General features: G+C 38.1%; 1 protein-coding gene and 1 pseudogene across 4 annotated transcripts; one reads left to right on the forward strand and one right to left on the reverse strand.

The window, feature by feature from the left end:
• Positions 1-665: 665 nt before the first annotated feature.
• LOC118372705 (MAU2 chromatid cohesion factor homolog) lies at positions 666-8103 on the reverse strand. Of its 4 annotated transcripts, none has more exons than XM_035758663.2 (19): positions 7593-8103; positions 7249-7266; positions 6752-6817; positions 6534-6629; positions 6095-6189; positions 5913-5940; positions 5314-5469; positions 4982-5128; positions 4118-4208; positions 3929-4032; positions 3627-3704; positions 3417-3491; positions 3224-3307; positions 3086-3135; positions 2856-2933; positions 2641-2752; positions 2172-2262; positions 1930-2057; positions 666-1744 (listed from the first exon to the last, which is right to left on the reverse strand). In XM_035758663.2, the coding sequence occupies exons 1-19, from the start codon at positions 7971-7973 to the stop codon at positions 1670-1672; spliced, it is 1953 nt and encodes a 650-aa protein (XP_035614556.1). In that variant the 5' UTR covers positions 7974-8103; the 3' UTR covers positions 666-1669. The 4 variants fall into 4 exon arrangements, with proteins under 4 accessions (XP_035614556.1, XP_035614555.1, XP_035614558.1 ...); XM_035758662.2 differs by having other exon boundaries at positions 6746-6817; XM_035758665.2 differs by having other exon boundaries at positions 3426-3491; positions 7593-8102.
• Positions 8104-8554: 451 nt separating this feature from the next.
• On the forward strand, positions 8555-13606 carry LOC118372708 (mitochondrial coenzyme A transporter SLC25A42-like; annotated as a pseudogene).
• The last annotated feature ends 10808 nt before the right edge of the window (positions 13607-24414 follow it).

The raw sequence follows: 24414 nt of genomic DNA on the forward strand, positions 1-24414 counted from the left end.
AGCATATTATACAAATTGATGATGGACATACACAAATAAAAAAATACCATTCCAAACATAACATATACTAATTTGAGTGTCCCGGATTTGTGTTTACTATGCCTGCGTTTACACAAACTGTTTTTTGACCAGTCAGATCAGCTCTGAAAAAGTGTCGATGTGAAAAGCTCTGATGTGATTGGTCAAATAACCAATTAGTGGAAAAAATATTAGAATTGGGCTGCTTGTGTAAACGCAGCCTTTGAAGTGGTTGCAAAAATGTTTGTTCTATATATGATTACAAAAATAATTTGAGAATACATGGAATGGTGCAAAGTGAAAACCTATTATTGAATGAAGCATCTGCCAGGCACATGCCCTTTTCTGATTATTCTTTTCATTGCTCCCGTTTGCCCAGTTTCACTTTAGTCTTGATGCACACACAGCACGGCGTTATGCAGGGAGTTGGGGCTCAATCATTTAGAATTAAATTAACTCAGTGAATTGCATTCTCATCTATAGATCATGTGGACATAAATATCTTTCATAAATAGTTATCATGGTATGAAATCATTATATGCTACTTGTATGCATGTTTTATTTTCAGTACATTTGTCAGAAATGTCATGATGAATTAAAGATAGCTAAGATTACCCCACTGACAATCATTCTCAAACAATGCAAAATGATGGTTGCAAATACCATGTTTATTCTGACTTTTCTCATAAGAATTATTAAAACAAGCAATAAAAGTATAGGCATTGAATAGAATATGGCAAGTACTCAAGCTTCTGAGGTGTCTGCTCATTAAGATCGACATAAATACTTTAAAAAGCATTTAGTTGGAGTACTACATCGGAGAGTTTAAAATTCATTACACACTTGACTAAATTTACCTTATAAAATGTCACTGTACAATAAAGGTTTCGTATGTGGCATATCGATATAATGTATTGTCAAGAAAACCCTTAACTAGAACTATAAAGACAAATTCTAATATTACAAAAGGTAGCATAGATTTTTTTCATCTGAGGTTCCTTGTATGTTCATAAAATGTCCAACTTCATGATCTATGGAACTTAAATTAACTATAGTTCATATGTACAGAAAACAGATGAGTTTGTGATGCATCTTGCTAATCTATGACAGGCCAAATATTACAAAATCTCTCAAAGCAGGTTTTTCAAAGAAAAACTCAACAGAGACACCTGCTGTTCCATTAAGTAACTGCACTTGTACATTCAATTATTTCGCTATTCTCGCTTGCAGTCTTTCAGCAAGAAATTCAAACCCTTGAGCTCAACAACACTACCCATTTAACATTCAGACCATGTCCAAACTTAGCATGAAACAAAACATGTTACTGGTTCAATACATGAGAAGTGATGCCAATTGTACCTACACTAATTCATGAGGATGGGATGGTACAAAACAATGAAGCTGTGAAAATCTTCAGTAGATGGTTAGCAACACGTGTAGAGTAAATCAATATCAGGAACTTCCATGCATGAGGAGAAATTGCATTCATACAAAGAAAAGCTGAAAAAAAAACATTAATACATTATTCATATAACTGCTACAATGTTCACACTCCCCCTCAAATTTTCCTAAGACAGAAAGAACCTATGGTTCCATTCTAGACATCTTTGAGGCCAGAAGGAAGGCAGCCCTTGTGTTACGAGCCTGGTGCTCATAGCAGGCTGGCCAGGCTGGATGTTGGGCCGTTCTGGGCTTGAAACTGCCCAGGTGGTGGGCCGTCCGTCCACTGTCACAGAGAAGAGAGAGACAGATTTGTTAATTACCCATCTGAGCCAGACAGACGGATAGAGAATACAAAAGGACAGACAGAAAAACACAGCGAAACAAGCTACATCATCGATCTACAAACCACAACTTTGATGGCAGTAATAATGAAAGATAAAAAGTTAACATGGATAAGTTGATACGTACGCTGATGAGGTTGTGTTCGGGGAGGCTGCAGGCAGCGATGTGGTCTTGGAGAAGCTGCTGCGAGAAGTTCTGGTGCATCTGAGCTGCTTCATGGGCATCTATGGTGTTTCCCAGGGCCTTATTCAGATCTACAGACAAGACAAAAACAATGTGGTCAAGGAAACCTACCTCAAATACTTTAAGCCTAGTAGGGGGCAATGAAGCTCAAACCAAAGAAAGAAAATGTGCAGGTGTGGGCGTACCTTTTAAAAGGGCCGAGGACCACAGCTGGACAGACATGTCAGGGATCTTGCTGGCCAGCTGCATCGCTGGAACCACCATGTTGTTGCTCTCCTGGAGAAAAACAACAACATATTGTTATGCAACCTACCGAAGCTAAATATTTTGCCGCAAACACGTTGAATAAAATGTATAAACAGTATGGCATGGACAAAAAAAGTTAATTTGTATATGGGACACAGGCACACATTTTGTGTTGTTCTATTGTTTGTACTATTATGTTTATATTTTTAGTATATCGTTGTATTTTAAATTTGTGTGACCTTGTTTCCTTGTCTATCAGTGTCTTGTTACTTGTGGACCCCGGGAAGAATAGCTGCTGCTTCAGCAAAGGCTCATGGGGATCCGAATATACCAATAAATAAACCAACAGGGGCAGAGTAGACGTTTCTGGCAAAAGATCCATTTGTGACCATTGTGGAGTGATCTTACCCTGTGGTTTCCCAGTACATAGAATATATGGCCTAGCAGAACAAGTGAGCAAGCTGTCAGTCTATTCAGGTCCTCCGCGTTGGACATCTTCAAAGTTTCTCTAAGGAACCGTCTGCAATAAGAATATCATCACGAAATGATTATTTCCCAATTCCCACTGAAAGTTTGAGGAACTTATGGGACACTTCTCAGTAAAATAGTTGGGGGAGACTTACTTGGCCTCGTTGTAACGTCCTTGAAAAAAGGACAAGAGTCCTCGGATGTAGAAGGCTGCAGCGCGGAGACAGTGAGAGCTGCAACACAGACACACATCAGTCAACTCGAAGTCAATACACCTTCTCACCAACAGGCTGCACACGTAATCTTAAAAAATAATGCATTTGGCTCTGATGAGAAAGATTGAGTAACCATTAAAATCTCTGTTATGCAATACACGCTTACACACCTCACAGGAAAGTTGTGATCAGGGTTTATCCTCTCAAGGAGACTGTAGAGCTTTAAAAGAAAGAACAAAGTTAATACAGTAGACAATCATTTATTTAGAGTAGAAATGACTAGTGTGTGTGTGTGTGTGTCTACCAACCTCCTGGTGTCTGTTTCCTTCCCTGATGTAGACGCTGGCCAGGTTTGTTACAATGAACGCCCACAGCTCCTGGTGTGTGGTTAGCTGGAAAGAAAACACACAGATTTACTCACCATCACAAATGTGACAATGTAAAACATATTAAACACATGCAGACATAAACCCGTATAATAAGCTTAGCGTTACGACTTACGTCACTTACCCGCAAAGCGGCGGTGAACTGTGCCTCTGCATTGTCCATACAGTTGACAGATATGCAATACAGGCCCTGAGAAATGGAACAGCATATACAGTTAAGTGTTTTAGAGATACAGTAGTCCCAGTTACAGAAGTGGGGTGGTAACTGTAATTCAAGGCAGTGAATTGAGGGTATGTCTTATGGGTGAAGGTTTAAAATACTCACTAGTAGAGTGTGAAGCTGGGCAGCGTGATTGGTGAATAACCTGGGGGACTGTTGGCACAGTTGGCAGACCTGGGAGATCTGGGATATGGGGAGAAAAAGTAATCATCCTCATAAATTACATGGTGCTCCTAATCTCTATCCTATCTCAACTATCAATGGTCACAAAAATGCCTGTCATATAGTTCTGTAGCTATTTTGATTAAACTTTTAACATTCCACTACTTCACACAATGTTTCATTTCAGAACGAATGAGTAAAGTTGAACAGAAATAAAAATGGGTCAACAGTTGGTTCTATACTACCTCTTGTAATGCGGTGGCCTTGTGACCAGTGACGAGCCGACACATGATGATGTGCTCCAACAGAATGACCTGGAAAGTGGAGAGGATGGGACTGCTGTCTAGCACTGAAATAGAGGGGAGTCAAGAATACATTTTAGACAACAGTGAGTGTTAAACAGAGGTGAGATAAGTGTGCTTCAAATCACATACTTTTTAGTTTCTCAAGCTGCATGAGTGCTTTGTCTGTGTATTTCTGTGCCTTCTCCAAATACCCTGCTTGCATGGAGTGCATGACAGTCACCTGGAAAATATAGAGAACAGGGTTATTACCAGGGTTGGGGAATATCTGATTATATGTAATCAGCTATGTAATCTGATTTTAAAAATATATATATAATCATTTGTAATCCATTACCAGCAAAAATATTGTAATCAGATTACAGATACTTTTGTAAAAAAATAGATGATTACCTCATGGATTACTTTCTGTTTTCTCAATGACAAATTCAGCATTGAAAAAGGTTTGTTCCACCTGAGCGAGTCTGACCTCTATGATGACACACCAAATGCGTTTGATGGATCCTTTTTGTCTTCTTCTAATGCCTCTTAAGGGGCAAGTTATCAGATTACATTAGAGTTTGGGTAATCCAAAAGTTACGTTACGGGCTACAATTTTGGACAGGTAATGAGTAACTAACGGATTACATTTAGTAAGTAACCTACCCAACCCTGGTTATTACTAAGGCTGTGACAATACCAGTATTGCAATACTCTGAAGCAGACCTTTAAGAACCTGCTGTATGTAGAATATTTTGTGCAATAGCTTGGAAAATAAATACATTTTACTCTGGATGAAAACATGATGATGTTTGTTTACAAGATTAGTAAAGACTTTAAATCCACATTGTGTTTTGTTTACCATTGGGATACTGGGATCATTCCTGCCCTAGTTATTACCATGTAACATGTTGATATTACCACAATATAGCCATCTAATCATTTCAGATCTGCACAAGTATCTAGGGCAGAATCAGTCCTCAGGCATCAGGTGAATGTGGAAGAGATTGGGCTCACCAGGTAGACGAGAACACACATGTGCTCTTTGGGCAGCCAGTGGAAGAGGTCAGCCGGGTTACTGGGCAGGATCTCATCGTCGTGGAGTGTAGAGATAGTCTGGATGCACTGCTGCAGCTGCTTCAGACAGGGCTTCACACTCTTCACCTGCAGCACACAACGTAAGGAAGGGGTGGGTCACTATCAATGCAACTACTTAACAATTACGATACAAACTAGAGGGAAAGTATTTATTTTTGAACAGGGGTGCACCTATGTTGTCATAGGTGTCCTTAATTCACTGTCCTTGACAAGCGTTGTGCACCCTGGTCTTGGCCAAGAGGAGTCCTTACCTGTCCAGCGTCCAGGTAGTGTGTGACCTGCAGCACCAGAAAGAAGACCCTGAGAGACTCTTTCTGGATGGGGTTTCCCTGCCAGTTCTCCACGATGGTCCCACACAGAGTGAGCAGAGGGTGCACCTCTCCCAGCTTCCTCTCCATCAGTAGGAGCTGATACACAGGACAAAAAAACACCTTATGGTAAAGACAATCCAGTGCAAAAGTATTTTTTATTTACATCCTTTAAAAGGGATACTTTGTGATTTTGGCAATGTGACCCTCCCTAGAGTCAGATGAAATCGTGGATACCATTGTTATGCTTCTATGTGCAGTTTGAAGGAAATGTCCAACTAGTGCTAGCGCAAAGACGGGAAGGAAGTATATGGTATATTGGGAAACTACCTCTGACTTCCTTCATTCTGGATGCAGAGACATTAAAATTGTAACCACAAGTTCAACTGACTCTGGGGTAATAGATAATGGGCCTCATTGCCAAAATCCTGAAGTATCCCTTTAAGTGCATAACATACTCAAGATATCCGTTTACCCTTATTAAATGCAAAAGACAGCCACTAAAAATCATGCATTTTTATAACAAAGAATTTGAGACTTACCATTCCTTTACTCAGGAGAAACAACGCTCTGTGAAAGCATACATCACCTATTCAGTCTATCGTTATAGGAAAATGTAAAATAAGTCTATTGGAGGGCATGTTTAATAACATCGCTCTTGTTTCAATGATGAATCAATGTGGACATAAAAAGTAAATGGTTCATAGCATCAAGGTTACAGTACCTGGTATATTCCGAGCCCACCACTCTGGCGTACTCAGCACCGACACCCAGGAGGTCACATGCAGACACAAGGTCCTTCTCTAGAGTGTGCAGTTGCTGATAGGGTAAAAAAAAAGAAGAGAAATTCAAATGTATCAGTCTCCAATCAAACATCCAACAGAAAGGTGCCGTCTTTCAGATGGGACATTAAACGGGTGACCTGACTCTCTGTGGTCACTAAAGATCCCATGGCACTACCGTAAGAGTAGGTGTGTTAACCTTGGTGCCCTGGCTAAATTCCCAATCTGGCCCATTCACCCCCCCTCCTTTCCCGTATAAGTATTCCTCAGGTCATGGCTGTAAATGAGAATGTATTCTCAGTCAATTTACCTGGTAAAATAAGGGTTAAAAAAAATACAACTGTTCAGTCAGTATTTACAATAAAGAACGACACAACGTACCGCCAGTTGAAACAGCAGGCGGCAGTGCCAATAGGGAGTCTGCTGTGAGATCTGAATTGCCTTTCGCAGTAAAGGCTTTGCAGAATCCACCAGATTCTGAAAACAGAACATACAGTGTCATAACGACTCAACCTTACACTTGCATATAAAAATGATTTTCAAATGGATCTCCAGACAGCAAAAGATTTCAAATGTATTTTAGCTTTATTTACCGGTACCTGCTGACAGTAGAGTTCTGATAAAAGACTTGCAGCCTCAAATTTAACATCTTCAAACTGTGGGATCTAAGATATTCCATGAAGGAAACCTCATCAAATCAAAGTGTATTGGTCGGGTACACAGATTTGCAAATGTTATCACTGGTGCAGTGAAATGCTTGTGTTTCTAACTCCAACATTGCTGTAATAATACCTAGCAAAACGCGTCAAAATCTTGACATGTAATTTGACTACTGAGATGTGCTTGGAGCAGCAAACACATATCTGAGAAATGTTCTGAAGAATTACACATTGTAATGCTAGTTGGTAATATACTATACGCCATTTAGCAGACGCTTTTATCCAATGCGACTTACAGTCATGCATGCATACATTTTACGTACGCAAATCGAACCCACAACCCTGGCGGTACAAGCGCCATACTCTACCAACTGACTAAGCTCTGTGTTGGTCTCCAGCTTGTGTTGGGGTTGAAACCATATCATTGAAAAGGATACTTGTTGTGAAATGAACCACTAAAAAAAAAGAGATGTTAGAGGCAAAAATACACATTATGGATGCATAACTTAGTCAAAGTAATCAACTGTTAGCAACTTGTAAAAACACAGTGAAGCTAGCTACCGTTACAGTAGAAGTTACAGTAGAAGCAATAGGAATGACGGCTAAAATATCATGCGAGCTAATTAACAAATACTATTCTGAATGCAATTACATATGAATGAAATGATCAAAGGGTCAGGATAAAGCTAGCAATACAACTTTTCCCCATTTGACTATAGGAGACGCCGATGAGCGCATCTCTGACTCCATCCTCGAGCTTTCTCAAACTCTCCCTCCTCACCGCTTTCTCCAAGTGGCTCCGCGCGAGCTCGCTGTTCTTCGTATGATGATAGAGGACCGAGCCTAGTTGAAGATGAGTTCTTGCCTCAACCCTTTGCGGAGGTTTAAACTGGAAAACAGCTTGAAGACAATGTACACACAGACGGATTTTGGGTGGACTTGAGGTGCGGAAATGTTCTGCAAAGCCGAGAAGGGCGAGGTACCAAGATTCCGGGGCCTCTACGTTGGACGCCATTTTCCCAATAACAACAACCATTGAGCACTGTGTCACCCTCGCGTGTTTTCGGCTACAAGCGAGATCTTTGTTTTTTAAAACATCCGTGGTACTTGTAGTCCAAAACAAGTACGTGCCATAATCATCTATATTTGTAGTCCAAAACATGTACGTGCTGGATGGGGTTATATAATAATAATATCGTGAGCGAGAAGAACTCCAATAATTTTTTAGGCAGACAACACCGAAAATTAAACCACCGCCTTTCTCAATTTGGGAGAATCGTCAATCTAGTCAAAACCTCGTCAACGGTGTGATAGACTGACGAATAGACGGCGGTGTTGCAAAACCACAGAGATTGACCCAACAACAGCAAACAATCAAGGAAATGTGGACGGAAGACGACAGTAGAGTTAACCATTGAATGTGAAATCATTTGGAAGATTTGCCAGATCTTCATCAAACACACACACAGTAAACCAGATTAAAGGTGAGGGAATTGTTATGCGCATTAATTTCAGCCCGGTGTGCAGCAATGTTTACATTTTCCTTGCATTGATTGATTATGATAATAATGAGTACTTATGTCACTCTGAATCCCAACATTACTTATTTGTAATACATATCTTAAATAGGTAGCTCCAGTTTAGATCCCTGTCGTGTGGATATCTTCAATCCAGATGTATATATCGTAGAGTTGAATAAACTCAGCTATATAAAATGTACATGTTTTAAATGTGAAGCTATAAATGGATTATAATGGGTCATTTCGATGTACTGTTTTACAAGTCAAATGTATGATATGATATATTTATATTTGGCTACATCTAATGCTTTGCAAGTATAGAAGTTGATACATTTCCAATAACTGTATTTAACAGCATATTTAATAATGGTGACACAGAGCTCATCTTTGAAGTGGGAGTGTTTGTTGTTTTCACTTTTTATGTCTCCTGCAGTGGATTGTCTGGTGTTGGCTGACTGATTGTCATAGATAGGCCTACTGGTTGTTGTGGTCAAGGGCACACATGGCCCATACAGTGCAGGACAATCAGAGAGCACTGCCCCAGGCTGCTGTCTCTCCCTCCCTCCAGCCATGCTAAAGTGAGTCCCCCTCAGCCCCAGCCCCTACCTCTGGGTTTTCCCTGAAGCAGAGTTGCATTTGACAGTTGTGGCTGCTTTGCGTGATGTATTGTTGTCTCTACCTTCTTGCCCTTTGTGCTATTGTCTGTGCCCATTAATGTTTGTACCCTGTTTTGTGCATCTACCATGTTGTGTTTCTACCATGTTGTTGTCATGTTGTGTTGATACCATGCTGTGTTGTCATGTGTTGCTGCCATACTTAGGTCTCTCTTTATGTAGTGTTGTCTCTCTTGCCATGATGTGTGTTTTGTCCTATATCTTTTATTTAATTTATATTTTTAATCCCAGCCTCCATTCCCGCATGAGGCCTTTTGCCTTTTGGTAGGCCGTCATTGTAAATAAGAATTAGATCTTAACTGACTTGCCTAGTTAAATAAAGGTTAAATAAACTAATTCCAGTCAGGCAGGTCAACATACCACATAACTGTTTATTGCAGGATCATGCAGGTCAGGACCATACAGCTGAAGACTGCCAAACATGTTTACCACAACAGCCAGTAAGTAACCTTGGGTTAGCATGGGAGATCCTGGCACATGGGTAATGTGGCCAAAGTGGACTAGACTAGATCTTTATTTATTGCTAAGTAGTACATAATGCCACTGGCAACATTAGTCATCACCACTGTTTTGCAAATTCTTCAATTGCCCAAGAGAGCAACAAAGAGCACTACAGAAGTTGGTCAAGTCTATGCATTGCTGCTGGGCTCCTTGCAAATTCCCAGTGTGCCCTCAAAATATGTGTCTCCACCTGCATCCCAAACACACCGTATCAGAGAATTGATTGTTTCCAACTAGCTTTTATAGCCTCCAAACACACCCTGACCCTTGACTGTCTCTAAGCTCAGGGGTCACCGTCAATGCTGATATAGACGACTGACACATACATACATAAACACAACACATACTCAGATGTAGCTGCTTTTCTTGAAGCATCTAGGTCCAGCTGAGGGCTTCTCTCCACCTTTTAGTTAGAGGCAGGGAAAAGCTGTTTGCACGTGTATATTTGCCATTCTCTTTCTGGGTTATAATGGGAGTGCTGTGCATGAGGTTAGCCTACAAGATACAATGACATCATGGTGCATTACTACTCTGTATTATGACTATAAGAACATATTGTGGCGCAGCGGTCTAAGGCACGGCATCTCAGTGCTAGAGGCGTCGCTACAGACCTTGGTTTGATTCCAGGCTGTATCACAACCGGCTGTGATTGGGAGTCCCATAGGGTGGCGCACAATTGGTCCAGCGTCGTCTGGGTTAGGGTTTGACTGGGGTAGGCCATCATTGTAAATAGACATTTGTTCTTAACTGACTTGCCTAGTTAAATAAAATAAATATATTTTATTTTTATTTTATTAGTTCTACAATTGTAAATATTGATTACTGCACTGTTGGGTTGAGGTCACAAGTTAAGCATTTCACTGTACTTCTGCATGTGACAATAAAACATGAAAATGAAGAAATGTGTAAATGGTGGCGAGGTTTACTAAAGTCTACTGTAAAGTGGGTTAGGAATCTGCAGAAAGACAGTTCAGATTACACTCTGGCAGTCCAGGCACATAAGAAACGTTAAGCCTACATGTGTTTCCATCTGATACCTTTAGCCTATATCTGCAGCCAGTGATAATGCCATGTTAGAGTCTCCATTACTGCAAGGGTGTGATTTATGGAGTATGTTTTAGACTGATATCATTTCAAAGTGCGTTTGTCTTTAGTGTCCTGTGTGAAGTTGAGTACTCAGTGTTTCTTTCTGTGTGCAGAGATTGACAGTGTTGGACACCTTGCTATGTGGAGCGTTCGCAGGTGCTGTGGCAAAAACAGTCATAGCCCCCCTGGACAGAACCAAGATCATCTTCCAAGGTAAGTCCATTTCTCTGGAAGAACATGCATTAGGAATACAATGTAGGGGTTCCCTTCGGAAATACTTATTTGATTGTTAGTATCTTTACCAGTTATTATGCTTATTATTATTGATACCTATTTTCTTCCTCCTGCTTTAGTGTCCTCACAAAAATTCTCTGCTAAGGTGAGTCTATTACAAGTCTCCTATATAACTTTCATTACACTAAATAAAGATGTACTTGATGTTTAGTATGCATGCTGCCATACGGGTGAATCCTAACTTCTACTTAAATAAAACAATTCACCTAGTCTCCCATTGACTTCAATGCATGACTAAGTGAAAAAGTTAGGATTTGCCCCAAGGTGTGTTGAGTTAGTGTTAAAGGGATACTACGCTTAAGCCCTTGTTCCACTTACACAGGATCAGATGAATTAGTGGATACCATTTTTATGTCTCTGTGTCCAATATGAAGGAAGTTAGCGGTAGTTTCGTGGGCGAACTCTAACCAGCGTTAGCGCAATGACTGGAAGTCTACAGGTTCAGTAGCATTATTGTGTTGCTGTGCGTGCCCCCAGGAAGCCTTCAGACTCATATATTGTACGTACATGAAAGATGGCTTCCTCAGCCTGTGGAGGGGCAACTCTGCCACCATGGTGCGAGTCATCCCCTACGCTGCCATCCAGTTCTGCTCCCATGACCAGTACAAGGGAATACTGGGGAGATACTACGGCTTCCAGGGAAAGTGAGTAGAGTACCCATCGGTGTAAAGAATCGCAAATACACACACTGTTTAATGTAGCACCATTTGACCTCTGGTGGTCTCCATCAGCCTCCAAAGCAACTCTTCAGTGATCGATCTTGAACAGAACAAACCATTTTCTCTACTGTAACAATTCCTAATAATACGATGATACGCATTCATTGTAGAAAACATAGATGTTTTGTAACATGATGGAATCCATCTGGTCTTTTTCAGAGCCCTGCCTCCTTTTCCACGTTTCCTGGCAGGATCATTGGCTGGCACCACGGCGGTCATGCTCACCTATCCCCTGGACATGGTGCGGGCCAGGATGGCGGTGACGCCCAGGCAAATGTAGGGCACTCCGATAACGCTCGTCATTTTCTATCTTTGAATGTAAAAACTTACCTGCATGTGGCTCCCCTTTGCACACTTGTTCAGTGTTCAACAGGCATGTACTTTAAGTTAGTATAGGTCATATTACTATCCTAATCAATATTCTTATAGGTTAATATCTTTCTCTTATCGTTCTTGTTTCGGTTGCAGGTACAGCACCATCGTGCACATTTTTGTGCGCATCACACAGGAGGAGGGCATAAAGACCCTCTACAGAGGCTTCTGCCCGACCATCTTGGGAGTGATCCCGTACTCAGGAATCACCTTCTTCACATACGAGACCCTCAAGAAACTGCATGCAGGTACAGACTTTAAAAAAATTATAATTATCTTTATTGGATAATCAACTTTTTAATGAAGGGCTGAGATTCACTTAAATTGACCCCTCTCTTTCTCTCTCCTCCCATCCCTCTCTCCAGAGAGAACTAGGCGGTCCCAGCCATACTCTTACGAGCGTTTGGTGTTCGGTGCGTGCACCGCCTGATCGGCCAGTCGGCCTCTTACCTGCTGGACATGGTTCGGCGACGCATGCAGACGGCCGGGGTGACGGGCCAACAGTACGGCAGCGTCCTGGGCACCATGAAGACGATCATGGTGCAGGAAGGGGGGGTGCGTGGACTCTACAAGGGCCTCAGTATGAACTGGATCAAAGGGCCAATCGCTGTGGGGGTCAGCTTCACCACCTTTGACCTTATGCACAACCTACTGCACAAGATGCACCAGCTGGGATACTTCACACACTGAGCCAGCAGGGGGAGCCAGAGGAGAAGCTCACTGTTGGGACCAGTCATTCGCTCACAGGGACTAGCACGGGCGCAACTTTCACTGGGGACAGAGGGACTTGCCCCCCCATTCTGAAATTGCATGTTTGTCCCCCCGAGTTATATCATTGGATTGTGATACAAAATGAGGCAATAGTGTGCTTTAGGACCATGCGGACGCCTACGAGCGGTCGGGTAGGCTGTTTGGAGTGTTTTTCTGACTGGATTTTTTTTAAGTACAAAAAATATGTCCCCCGCACTTCTAAAACCAAAGTTGTGCCCCTGGGGACTAGAATGGCAATAATATACCAGATCTGTCTACTCACAATATGGATCCTCTCAGTAGGCCTATGCACTCTACATGTCAAATTGGAATTCTAAGAAGAGGGTGGTACTGGACAAACAGGAGGAGGCAGAAGCTGTCAGTATTAAGCACGCACAGCCAGACCCCTACTCCTGCTGTTGATGGATGGAGTGTCTGCACTAGGGCCAAAATAAGTGTCCTCAAACTGGGTAGATGTGTGCAGATGTTTGCAATATGAGAGGTATGACAATGTGAAAGATTTTTTGTTTCGAGGCCTGATCCTTGTTTGAGATTGGGGTATTATGTTGGCACGGGCACATTTTAAAGGCCCAACGCAGCTGTTTTTATATCAATATCAAATCATTTGGGTGACAATTGAGTACCTTAATGTAATATATTTCTATTATAATGGGCAAATATTGCTTTTTAGCAAAAAACTATTTCTCAAGAAGAAGTTTGCTAGGACTGTTTGTTAGTGGTCTGAGTGGGGAGGGGAAAACTGAAAACTAACTGTTATTGGCAGAGACGTTTGGAACTGTCGTTGTTACTATTGGTCTATTAACTCATTTTCTGCATGTTGATTTGAGCATGGAAAGCCAAAATTCCCGCCCATGAAAACCTGTTGGTTATAAATTCCTGTGTAGATTATGGCTGGTTGATAAACATTCAGAAAATAACACTGATCACATTTTCACACTTCTATGGTGTTAGTTTCAGCAGCTGTTGTACAATATGATATAAACACAGGAAAAACTGAACTGTACATTAAATAAAATATATTTTTTCGTAACAGTATCTCTATTTGTCCATAAGGTGGAGCCAAGTGATCAGCAAACTGAAAGCTGGCCTATACTAGAGTGAAATATTCTAGTTAAGTATGCTGAAAAGTCAAGTCATAACTGCTAAGCCTAAAATAAAATGGGCAAAATTCTAGATCATTTATAGTATTTGGTTTCAAAATCTGTCATTTTATTTGATGTATTTTGATATATATATATATATATATTGATATATTTGATCCTATCCTTTACGGCTATACCTCTGAGATGGTGCAGCCACAGAGAGACAGTGGGTTGATGTAAATAAGCATCACTAGTTGTCAGTATCCCCTGGTGAACCTCTGGTTAGCCCCTGATGGGACATAGTTCAGCTTCTGATTACACCCTGCCTTACCTTGACCTTCACATTGGTCGCTGTGCGGTTTGAGTAGGATCATTGCTGAAACTATACCTTTTGACACATTTATACACCCACTAATGTGCAGAAGAAATCCTCTCACACAAACACTTTCTATTTTATTTCATACATTTTTTATTTTCAATATACTGGTTAGATTTCCTACATATTACTATGTCAATGTAGTTGAGTGCAAACCATGCCACTCTTTCTAGTGCCACAGAATATCTGCTGTTTAGTCAAGTCATGCACCATTTTATAGAACTTTCAACCTTGAGTTCTTTCTTTGATATAAATGTTTTTATTCCCCAAAGCTTTTTACCAAGCGTAACAATTATGAGTCAACCTGTGAGGGGCCACAATGTCAGTGCAGAACTGAATTGGCACTTCACTTAAGGGCATACCCGCACAAGCACAGATAACCATTGAAGATATCTCATTAAAACAACAATGTTAGTAGTCCTTTAATTACCAGGAAATTCCAGGTGCTCCTACCCAAATGTTACTATTACTTTCTGAACAGCTAAATAATACCTTCACAGTGTCATATCTTGCAATCTTTTATTTGACAAATGCATTTGCTTCAGTGTGCTTTGGCTAGTCAGTTCACTCTATCTATTGCTCATGCTCCTCAAAGTATGGTGAGGCGATATTGTGCTCAATGTGGAGCCACTTAACCCCCCTTCTGTGGCCAGTTAATGATACACACCAGTGGATGTGATCCTGGGTGTCTGCTGCCACCTGACAGACCAACTGACCGACCACTTGGCTGGAGAGAGGACCCTGTGTCTCTGCTTCTCAGCCTTTCTGCCTCAGTCTCATCCTCCCTCTCTCTGGCCTTGTCTCTCTGCCTCCCTGTCTTTCTGCCTTCCTCCCTCCCTGTCTCTCTGCCTCGTCCTGCCTGTCTCTCTGCCTCCCTGTCTCTCTGCCTCTCTGTCTCTCTACCTCAGCCTCCATGCCTTCCTCTCTGTCTCTCTCCCTCCCTATCACTCTCCATCCCTGTCTCTCTGCCTCCTTGTTTCTCTGCCTCCCTCCCTCCTTCTGCCTGTGACCTTGACTGTGAATTCTGGGATACCCTGCCACCCAACAGTGAGCAGCCAACCTGGGAGCGCCACAATCTAAACAATATAACTGTGCAATAAAATGGACTGAGGGGGCCTGGGATTGTGAGAGTGGGACGGGGACAGAGATTCATGTTGGAGGCGTGGTTGCCATAGGTACCTGGAACCATGCCAGAGAGGAGAGGAATGTATTTTCATGTATTGAAATCTTGCATGAATAATTAACTATCCAGCCCTGGAACGCAGGCAGCAAACAATGGCAGTTTAAACATCTGCACCCGGGTCCTCTTTCCCCTTGTATCCCATGGCTGTGTGGGAGAGGTGAGGAGGTTATACTGGGAGGTACGCTGCTTGGAAATGCATTTGATTCGAATGTGTTAAGATGGAGGATACATGTCTGGTTAATATTGTTTCCCACGTAATAATACAACGGCTGTGTGTGCCTTTCCAGGTGTAGGTTCATTGGGTGCACCGCGATCCCTCAAAAACAACCGGATTTTGACACATGCCACATTACCAGGTTTAGATGTTTAGGAATACAATGAAAAATGGAGCAATGTGAAACAGTTCACTTTGCGCTTATACCCAGACAAGAGCGTACTGGCTCAGTAGAGGGGGAGAATATGGCTGCCCATCAGTGCAGTCAGACAACCCTGTGGCACTGCAAAGGCATTCTGGGTAAGATCCTGCTGCAGTCACTTTGATAGCCAGCCACTGTCAGGTTCACAAGCACCTGTTCCGACAGTAGCTTTCATAAATTCCACCGCATTAAAATGCCTAGAAAGACATTAAAGGGACATAAATAGCCTTGTAAACGTATCCAGTTAAAACCCTCTAAAACAGTAAAAAGGACAGCGAGAAAAAATATAAAATCATCATAACGCACAAGACAATAAAGCCTCAGTCAGGAATGTAAGCTCAATCAATCCCTTCATTCACAGAGGCAATATTCTCAAGTGTTATAGAATGTTGCCTCCCCCACAGCCCCAGCCCACTCTCCCTACCTCAGTCTTGTTCATTTTATAAGATACAGCATATTGCCACTTATCATCTGGCAGTGTTGTAAAAGCACTGAGGTCACTGCATTACGGAGCTGCTGGGCTCAATACTTCCATTAGAGGGCGTGTTCAGGCTATGCTGGGCTCCATACCACTGCTCCAAGTGCATGGGAGGGGCCACACTCACAAATGGAAACTCCCTCACTAGTCTACAACTAAACCACACATACATCTAGTTATATACCCCCAATCACTCTTTCATTTTTTATTTCCCTCTCCCTCTCTCTGATGCACGCATGCATGAAAGCACACACACACACACACACACACACACACACACACACACACACACACACACACACACACACACACACACACACACACACACACACACACACACACACACACACACACACACACACACAAACAGGATTCAATAGAATTCCTATAAACATTTCAACTTGAAGGCCTCAGATGCAGCATATCTACTTGCATAGTTGTGTAACTCCTAAATAAAAGTTGAAAGAAAACAATTATTTTATCAAGTCACAATCAAACATTGATTTAATAACATTTAGCTTATTTACTGCAAAATATGAGGGTAACTGTACGTCACTGCCTCTGTAAAAAGGAGGGGAAAAGAGTAACCAGTAAGAAAAGAGCGTCTGCTAAATGACTTAAATGTAAATGTAAAAGATACTGGGGTGCATCGCTAGGCCATGAAAGCTGAACGCATGCTTTGACTGGGTGGCGGTGGCGTAAAGGAAATCGAATAAGTTCGAGTGCATTTATTCCAAATTGTAAATGTGCTGTTGATGGAGTAGCTTTGCATCTGACCTCCCTTCCCTCCTCCCACTACGCTCCCAGGCTCTCTCCCCTCCAGCCTCTACTCTACTATAAAATGTTGCTGCACCATTGTCTCCCCATGTGTCCTTGTGTCTCTGTTGGCAGAGTATAGACAGAGGTTTACTCCTCAGCGATGAGTGGCAATCTGCCCTGCCTACTGTATTAAAATAGGGACCATTTTAAACAGCCATGTATGTTCAGAGAGGGATGGTCGGTGCGTCAGGCAGACTTTGCATGAGAAAAGCCGGGGTCCTGTGAACCTTCTGCTCCAAATGTCCACATTCAATAGCTCCACCATGGTTAGTATGACAAACTGCGCCTCCAAGTTCTCAGACTTTCTTGAACACACCCCTATCCCCCACTCCGCACTCCTCAACCCTCTTGTCCCTCCCCTGCACCCCACTTGCACCTCCTTGCACCCTCTGGGCTGAGCTTGTTCTTTTCATTAGTTGGGCCAACAAGTCCATAAGGTTATGAAGGTGACCCCTACACACAGAGCAGACTCATATATAGATAGTACACTGATTTAAGCGCATGATGATAGAAATAACAACACATGAAATTAAACATATCCAGTACAACTTTAAAATATCAGATTTAAAAATATATATTCTCAAAATCTTTAATGTATTCAATGTATTGACTAAAAACACAAAGTAAAGAAAAATGTACTGGCCTGGCCACAATATAGACAGATATTCTTGCATATAATCACACATTGATATCAGTGCAATTTACTCTGAAGCTGACATTGGCACACCTTGCCTCTATGGCACTGTACAGTAACACTGTGATTGTGAACATTACAGATCTTAATACAAATACATATGAACAAGGTTACTGTGTGAGGCAATTCATTTTGATCTATAATGAGTCCATTGTCTGTTGTTTTTTAATATAAATGGCAGTTTTGATAAAGACTAGTACAAAGGTTGGTATGGATGCCAGTCTGTTACTGACGATGTCATAAACACTGGACATTTTCCCGGGAGGGCAATTACTATTCTGTAAGCATGAGGAGCAATGCCTACCTTTTCCTAATGAAAAAAACTAAACTTGGAAATAAAAAGACTGGTCAGAATGGGATAATCTCCCTCTTTCTTTCAGGCCAGGGCCCAGGGCCTCTCCCATATTCTAGTATTATAAATGAGGCTGTGTTTCATTTTATCTGCCAAACCCCAATAGACTGTAGATACTATGTCGACATCCCATGGGTTAAAATACAACAGTTGGACGGTTGTAAAAGGTGTCAATTCAACACATTTTTGCAGGGAGGGAGATTACTATTGTCACACCCTGATCTGTTTCACCTGTCTTTGTGCTTGTCTTCACCCCCCTCCAGGTGTCGCCCATCTTCCCCATTATCTCCAGTGTATTTATACCTGTGTTCTCTGTTTGTCTGTGCCAGTTTGTTTTGTTTTGTCAAGTCTAACAGTGTTTTTCCCCGTGCTCCTGGCTTTCTCTAGTTTCTGTTTTCTAGTTTTCCCAGTTTTGACCATTCTGCCTGCCCTGACCCTGAGCCTGCCTACCGTTCTGTACCTTGTCACACCACACTGGATTACTGACCTCTGCCTGCCCTGAGCCTGCCTGCTATTCTGTACCGTTCGGACTCTGCTCTGGATTACTGACCTCTGCTTGTCCTTGACCTGTCGTTTGCCTGCCCCCCTGTTTTTATACTAAACTGTCTGCATCCGGGTCTTCTCCTGAGCCTATTCTGTAAGCACGTATTCACATGAGGAGCACTGCCTGCCTTTTCATAATGAAGAAAACTAAACTTAGAAATAAAAAAAGACCCTGGCTGGTCAGAATGGGATAATCTCCCTCTTTCTTTCAGGCCAGGGCCCAGGGCCTCTCCCATATTCTGTTATTATAAATGTGGCTGTGTTTCATTTTATCTGCCAAGCCCCAATAGACAGTTGGATGGTTGTAAAAGGTGTAAATTCAACAAATTCCATTATTCCATTATTACACAGTAGGCCTACTTGAAAATTATACAACAAAACACACACAAAAACACATTACATTTAAATAGATAAATTACGTTTAGTTAGTAATGGATAACTGACATCATCGATTATTACAGCAGTGCTGTCCTCACAATGTTACCTTATTATTCTTTAATTCCTCTGGCTTATTCATTATTGCATATTCATATTCATACAATTTTGAAGACATCCTGCATGGACCATGTGTTATTTTTCATAGGTCTGTGGTGTGCTCATGTGAGCTAATTCAACCAATCAGAGGCAGGTGTACTAAGAACATTTAGGAACTACATTTGTATTTATATCCAAACTGAAATGGGAGAGGCAGTAAGGACACTGCTGACCTGCAAAACGACTAACCACAATCTAAAACTGACCCTTACCTTAACCCTAACCTTAAACAAACCCAAAAAGCCTGACCCTAACCGTAACCTAATTTTAACCAATTCTGAAATTAAATATTGGTTTGCAGGTCAGGAGTGTCCTTATAGAATTTGCCAACAGAAATACACAGGAAACAAGCCAGACTCACATCTGAGGCAACAACATGTGGCATTGGAAACTCTTTATACATACACATTTATATCTGAGGAGTGTTGTTTGTTTTGGTTAAATGACATATGTTTAGATGTCATATTAGTAGAAACATTATAGATTTGATATAGGACATTTTTAGAAGCGTTTTAATATTGGTTTAATAATGTTATACATTATAACATAATCCATTTACTACTGAAACACTTCATGAATATACATTTTACAAATATTTTATAGTATATTATTCAGTCAGTCAAAATTAAATGGAATTTTCTGTACCCGAGAATAAAGCATTTAACTGTTATAATAAGAAGCATTTTGCCTCTTTTCCCCTCATTTAATATTCTGAATATAACATACACCTTTAATATTCTGAATATAATATACACCTTTAATATTCTGAATATAACATACACCTTTAATAGTCTAAATATATCATACACCTTTAATAGTCTGAATATAATATACACCTTTAATAGTCTGAATATAATATACACCTTTAATATTCTGAATATAACATACACCTTTAATAGTCTGAATATAATATACACCTTTAATAGTATGAATATAATATACTCCTTTAATAGTCTGAATATAATATACACCTTTAATATACTAAATATAATATACACCTTTAATATTCTGAATATAATATACACCTTTAATAGTCTGACTATTTCATACACCTTTAATATTGTATATATAATATACACCTTTAATAGTCTGAATATAATATACACGTTTAATATTCTAAACATATCAAACACCTTTAATAGTCTGAATATGATATAGACCTTTACTATTTTGAATATATCATACACCTTTAATAGTCTGAATTCAATATACACCTTTAATAGTCTGAATATAATATACACCTTTAATAGTCTGAATATAATATACACCTTTAATAGTCTGAATATATCATACACCTTTAATAGTCTGAATATAACATACACCTTTAATAGTCTGAATATAATATACACCTTTAATAGTCTGAATATAATATACACCTTTAATAGTCTGAATATATCATACACCTTTAATAGTCTGAATATAACATACACCTTTAATAGTCTGAATATATCATACATCTTTAATAGTCTGAATATAATATACACCTTTAATAGTATGAATATAATATACTCCTTTAATAGTCTGAATATAACATACACCTTTAATAGTCTGAATTCAATATACACCTTTAATAGTCTGAATATAATATACACCTTTAATAGTCTGAATATAACATACACTTTTAATATTCTATATATAATATACATCTTTAATATTCTGAATATAACATTTACTTTTAATATTCTAAATATAATATACACCTTTAATATTCTGAATATAATATACACCTTTAATAGTCTGACTATATCATACACCTTTAATATTCTGAATATAATATACACCTTTAATATTCTGAATATAACATACACCTTTAATAGTCTGAATATAATATACACCTTTAATAGTCTGAATATAATATACACCTTAAATAGTCTGAATATAACATACACCTTTAATAGTCTGAATTCAATATACACCTTTAATAGTCTGAATATAATATACACCTTTAATAGTCTGAATATAATACACACCTTTAATAGTCTGAATATATCATACACCTTTAATAGTCTGAATATAATAAACACCTTTAATAGTCTGAATATAATATGCACCTTTAATAGTCTGAATATATCATACACCTTTAATAGTCTGAATATAATATACACCTTTAATAGTCTGAATATAACATACACCTTTAATAGTCTGAATATAACATACACATTTAATAGGCTGAATATAACATACACCTTTAATATTCTGAATATAATATACACCTTTAATAGTCTGAATATAATATACACCTTTAATAGTCTGCATATAACATACACCTTTAATAGTCTGCATATAACATACACCTTTAATAGTCTGAATATAACATACACCTTTAATAGTCTGAATATAACATACACCTTTAATAGTCTGAATATAACATACACCTTTAATAGTCTGAATATAACATACACATTTAATAGTCTGAATATAATATACACCTTTAATATTCTAAATATATCAAACACCTTTAATAGTCTGAATATAATATGCACCTTTACTATTCTGAATATATCATACACCTTTACTATTCTGAATATATCATACACCTTTAATAGTCTGAATATAATATACACCTTTAATAGTCTGAATATAATATATACCTTTAATAGTCTGAATATAACATACACCTTTAATAGTCTGAATATATCATACACCTTTAATAGTCTGAATATTATATAAACCTTTAATATTCTAAATATATCAAACACCTTTAATAGTCTGAATATAATATGCACCTTTACTATTCTGAATATAATATACACCTTTAATAGTCTGAATATATCATACACCTTTAATAGTCTGAATATAATATACACCTTTAATAGTCTGCATATAACATACACCTTTAATAGTCTGCATATAACATACACCTTTAATAGTCTGAATATAACATACACCTTTAATAGTCTGAATATAACATACACCTTTAATAGTCTGAATATAACATACACCTTTAATAGTCTGAATATAACATACACATTTAATAGTCTGAATATAATATACACCTTTAATATTCTAAATATATCAAACACCTTTAATAGTCTGAATATAATATGCACCTTTACTATTCTGAATATAATATACACCTTTAATAGTCTGAATATATCATACACCTTTAATAGTCTGAATATAATATACACCTTTAATAGTCTGCATATAACATACACCTTTAATAGACTGCATATAACATACACCTTTAATAGTCTGAATATAACATACACCTTTAATAGTCTGAATATAATATACACCTTTAATAGTCTGAATATATCATACACCTTTAATAGTCTGAATATATCATACACCTTTAATATTCTGAATATAACATACACCTTTAATATTCTGAATATAACATACACCTTTAATAGTCTGAATATAACATACACCTTTAATAGTCTGAATATTATATACACCTTTAATAGTCTGAATATATCATACACCTTTAATAGTCTGAATATAACATACACCTTTAATAGTCTGAATTCAATATATACCTTTAATAGTCTGAATATAATATACAGCCTATAATAGTCTGAATATAATACACACCTTTAATAGTCTGAATATATCATACACCTTTAATAGTCTGAATATAATATACACCTTTAATAGTCTGAATATATCATACACCTTTAATAGTCTGAATATATCATACACCTTTAATAGTCTGAATATAATATACACCTTTAATAGTCTGAATATAACATACAATTTTAATATTCTAAATATAATATACACCTTTAATATTCTGAATATAACATATACTTTTAATATTGTAAATATAATATACACCTTTAATAGTCTGAATATAATATACACCTTTAATAGTCTGAATATAAAATACACCTTTAATAGTCTGAATATAATATATACCTTTAATAGTCTGAATATAACATACACCTTTAATAGTCTGAATATATCATACACCTTTAATAGTCTGAATATTATATAAACCTTTAATATTCTAAATATATCAAACACCTTTAATAGTCTGAATATAATATGCACCTTTACTATTCTGAATATAATATACACCTTTAATAGTCTGAATATATCATACACCTTTAATAGTCTGAATATAATATACACCTTTAATAGTCTGAATATAATATATACCTTTAATAGTCTGAATATAACATACACCTTTAATAGTCTGAATATATCATACACCTTTAATAGTCTGAATATTATATAAACCTTTAATATTCTAAATATATCAAACACCTTTAATAGTCTGAATATAATATGCACCTTTACTATTCTGAATATAATATACACCTTTAATAGTCTGAATATATCATACACCTTTAATAGTCTGAATATAATATACACCTTTAATAGTCTGCATATAACATACACCTTTAATAGTCTGCATATAACATACACCTTTAATAGTCTGAATATAACATACACCTTTAATAGTCTGAATATAACATACACCTTTAATAGTCTGAATATAACATACACCTTTAATAGTCTGAATATAACATACACATTTAATAGTCTGAATATAATATACACCTTTAATATTCTAAATATATCAAACACCTTTAATAGTCTGAATATAATATGCACCTTTACTATTCTGAATATAATATACACCTTTAATAGTCTGAATATATCATACACCTTTAATAGTCTGAATATAATATACACCTTTAATAGTCTGCATATAACATACACCTTTAATAGACTGCATATAACATACACCTTTAATAGTCTGAATATAACATACACCTTTAATAGTCTGAATATAATATACACCTTTAATAGTCTGAATATATCATACACCTTTAATAGTCTGAATATATCATACACCTTTAATATTCTGAATATAACATACACCTTTAATATTCTGAATATAATATACACCTTTAATAGTCTGAATATAACATACACCTTTAATAGTCTGAATATAACATACACCTTTAATAGTCTGAATATAACATACACCTTTAATAGTCTGAATATAACATACACATTTAATAGTCTGAATATAATATACACCTTTAATATTCTAAATATATCAAACACCTTTAATAGTCTGAATATAATATGCACCTTTACTATTCTGAATATATCATACACCTTTACTATTCTGAATATATCATACACCTTTAATAGTCTGAATATAATATACACCTTTAATAGTCTGAATATAATATATACCTTTAATAGTCTGAATATAACATACACCTTTA

Source organism: Oncorhynchus keta, chromosome 22, assembly GCF_023373465.1.
Source record: "Oncorhynchus keta strain PuntledgeMale-10-30-2019 chromosome 22, Oket_V2, whole genome shotgun sequence".
In the NCBI taxonomy this organism is placed as follows: domain Eukaryota; kingdom Metazoa; phylum Chordata; class Actinopteri; order Salmoniformes; family Salmonidae; genus Oncorhynchus; species Oncorhynchus keta.

Coding starts and splice junctions, on each gene's coding strand:
- LOC118372705 (XM_035758662.2), bottom strand. CDS start 7,973: ATGTTTTGGACTACAAATATAGATGATTATGGCACGTACTTGTTTTGG. Junction 5,470..5,912: donor TTCTCCTGAGTAAAGGAATG/GTAAGTCTCAAA, acceptor CCTGTGTATCAG/CTCCTACTGATGGAGAGGAA. Junction 4,033..4,117: donor GCAGCTTGAGAAACTAAAAA/GTATGTGATTTG, acceptor CCTCTATTTCAG/TGCTAGACAGCAGTCCCATC.